General features: G+C 41.9%; 1 protein-coding gene across 1 annotated transcript in view; it reads left to right on the forward strand.

The window, feature by feature from the left end:
- ETNPPL (ethanolamine-phosphate phospho-lyase) overlaps positions 1 to 2,755 on the forward strand; it is a 43,862-nt gene that overhangs the window by 1,866 nt on the left and 39,241 nt on the right. The window contains exons 2-3 of the mRNA XM_012655083.1: positions 771 to 889; positions 1,143 to 1,336. Of these exons, the coding sequence (XP_012510537.1) occupies positions 771 to 889; positions 1,143 to 1,336 (313 nt within the window). The remainder of the gene's footprint in view (positions 1 to 770; positions 890 to 1,142; positions 1,337 to 2,755) is intronic.

Consider the following 2,755-nt stretch of genomic DNA (forward strand, 5'->3'; position numbering starts at 1 on the left):
AAAAAAAAAAAAAAAATGGAAAACAGGACAGTTTGACAGGACAAATACCAGTTAAAATACATAGAAACGGAAATGATCTATAAAATCTCCTTCATTGTATTTAACTCTTAAGTTATTTGTATTTAGATTTTAGTGCTATTTATTTCTTTATAAATTAAATAAGGAGAGACAGAGAGACAAACACAGAGAGAGAGAAAGATATCTTGGGCCGTGACAACACAGCCTGGTTTCAAATCCTGATTTTCTCACTTGCTGGCTGTGCAACCTTGAGCAAGTTTCTTAATTTCTCTGTGCCTTGGTCTCCTCCCCTGTAAAAATGAGAATGATAATAACCCCTAGTTCATAGACTTGTTGAGAGGATTAAATGAGATAATACTTATAAAATATGTAACAGTTTCTGACACATAGTAAGACCCCCAAGAAAAGTTTGGTTATTTTTTTTTCTGGTAGAACAAAATATCCCAAAGGAACATTGGTTATTGGTCTGTGTGATGAGAGCTGTCAGAGATTTGATTCACAGGCCTCTGAGTAAGTTGTCAGATCATGGTGAACTTAATAACAAGCACAAGAAATGCGAGCAATGTCACGAAGGAGGGATTATGGTAAAAGGTTCCAGGCTGATATGAAATGCAGTGAAGTGTATGTCACTCAGCTTGTGTTTTCCCTGTCCTGTACGCGATTGTAATTTTCCACTGGTGGTCACCTTCCTTGAGAAGGAAAAATACTGAGAAGTCCGACCAGACCAAAATGTTTCCTTTGATTATTCCTAGGCCCTCATGCAAAGTTTTCTTTGCCGCGGATCCCGTGAAAATCGTGCGAGCCCAGAGGCAATACATGTTTGACGAGAAGGGCGAGCGGTACTTGGATTGCATCAACAACGTCGCCCACGGTAACTGTCCTGTCTCGGTAGCGCTTTGAAGACCGTGTTTATGCAGAAGGGCAGACTTGGGACAGTTAATATTTGTCTCAGGGATTGCAGTTTCTCTGCTGAGTGGGCCAGCAGTCCTAGCAGGGAAAAGTTGCAGCAAAGTGTGTAAGAGAAAGGAACTCAGCTAATTTTTTTTTCTTGCTTCATCATTCCCCTGACTTCCCAGGCACTTAGCATTGTAACTTATTTCTTGGACTTTTGTCTCAAATTTCAGTGGGACACTGTCACCCAGAAGTGGTCAGAGCTGCCCTGAAGCAGATGGAGCTGCTAAATACGAATTCTCGCTTCCTCCACGACAACATCGTGGAGTATGCCAAGCGCCTTTCAGCAACCCTGCCGGAGAAACTCTCTGTTTGTTATTTCACAAATTCAGGGTATGTTTGCAGCTTTCTCGCCCATCCCCATTTCTATTGAACTGTCTACTCTCTCCTGCAAACCTTTCCTTTCGATGCGTGGTGGAGCAGAGACGTCTAAAAAGGTTTGAGATCCTTGCCGTTCACTCAGTGAGCACGCTTCAGGGGCCTGGCCTTCCCGGTGCTTCGGCCTCCTTGCACGACACTGAACCTAACTGGCCAGCGATGCCCACCTCCCCGGGCTGGAGTAAGTAGCCAAGGAATCCACAGGCCAAGACAGCTCTCTCAAAGCGTGCGTGAGGAATTCTAGCAAAGAAGTGACTACTACACAAGCTAAAACGTTTTTAAGATTTTTGATTTGTTCTCTTAAAGAAATTGAGCTTATTTTCCCAACACAAAGGAAAGAAGGAGGAAATTCAAGTGAATAGATACATTCCAGCTTTAAAATTCTGTAAATTCAAGTTATAATATCCATTCTAGGAAATGTTACACAGGTATTTAAAAGTATGTTTTTGAAAATGTACGCCTAAATACATGCTCAAAATGCAATATTATATCAGGGGGAAGTTGTCTATATAGCAGAAACTCCTATTTTTTAAAAATGATACCTATGTATTAAAATTAACGATTAGAAATTCTGTGAATGTTCCTTATATGATTTTCTGTGAGTCACTTTTCAATGACATATCTTAAAACCAAATTTATAGCCAGAAAATTGTTCTTTCTTCTTTGTAAAGAATTAAGAAGATATCTTAGACTCTAACTTGTTGTTGTTATAAGGCATTATTGCCTTTAATAAATGAAGCATAATATTTGACTTCCATTTCTAAGGAATTCTATACTGTCAAAGAGAAATTAATTCCAAACAACCCTGTCCACAGAGACTGGATACGACAGAGCTCATCTAGGACAAAGAATTACAGTCTTGAAGTTAAACGGGCTTGAGTCTGAATCCTGGCTCTGCTTCTTATGAGCTGTAAGACTTCATTCTGGTTACCTAACTTCTCTGAGGCTGTTCCCTCCTCCATAAAAAGGAGATGGCGACCCCTGTCTTGCAGAGCTGTTATGAGAATAAACACAAGTAAAACACTCAGCATAGTGAACGTTACAATAATGATTATTTTCTTCCTCCGTGTCTGCATAGTATGTTTAGACTCTGAACCAGAAGGAAAAAATATGATCCTCATTTTAGAGATAAGGAACCTAATCAAATGAATGTTGGGTGAACGCAGCATAGTTAGGTGGCCCAGCCGGTGGCCCCAGCCTGCCGCGCCGTCTGTCAAGACCAGCCCCACCGCGGGCTCCTCGTGTCCGCAAAGCCGCTCATCTGCTGCTGTCACTGACCTGGACCGACTTTGACGTGGGCAGCACATCCTTAATTTTCATTTGCTTTCTGCCGTGCGGCTCATCTTTACCGAAAGCACCTGGGGCCTGGTGTGGGCAGGGCACAGTGGGATCGTAGGCCGGGCGAGGT

This window comes from Propithecus coquereli, unplaced genomic scaffold (genome assembly GCF_000956105.1).
Source record: "Propithecus coquereli isolate 6110/MARCELLA unplaced genomic scaffold, Pcoq_1.0 Scaffold46, whole genome shotgun sequence".
NCBI classification, from domain to species: Eukaryota; Metazoa; Chordata; class Mammalia; order Primates; family Indriidae; genus Propithecus; species Propithecus coquereli.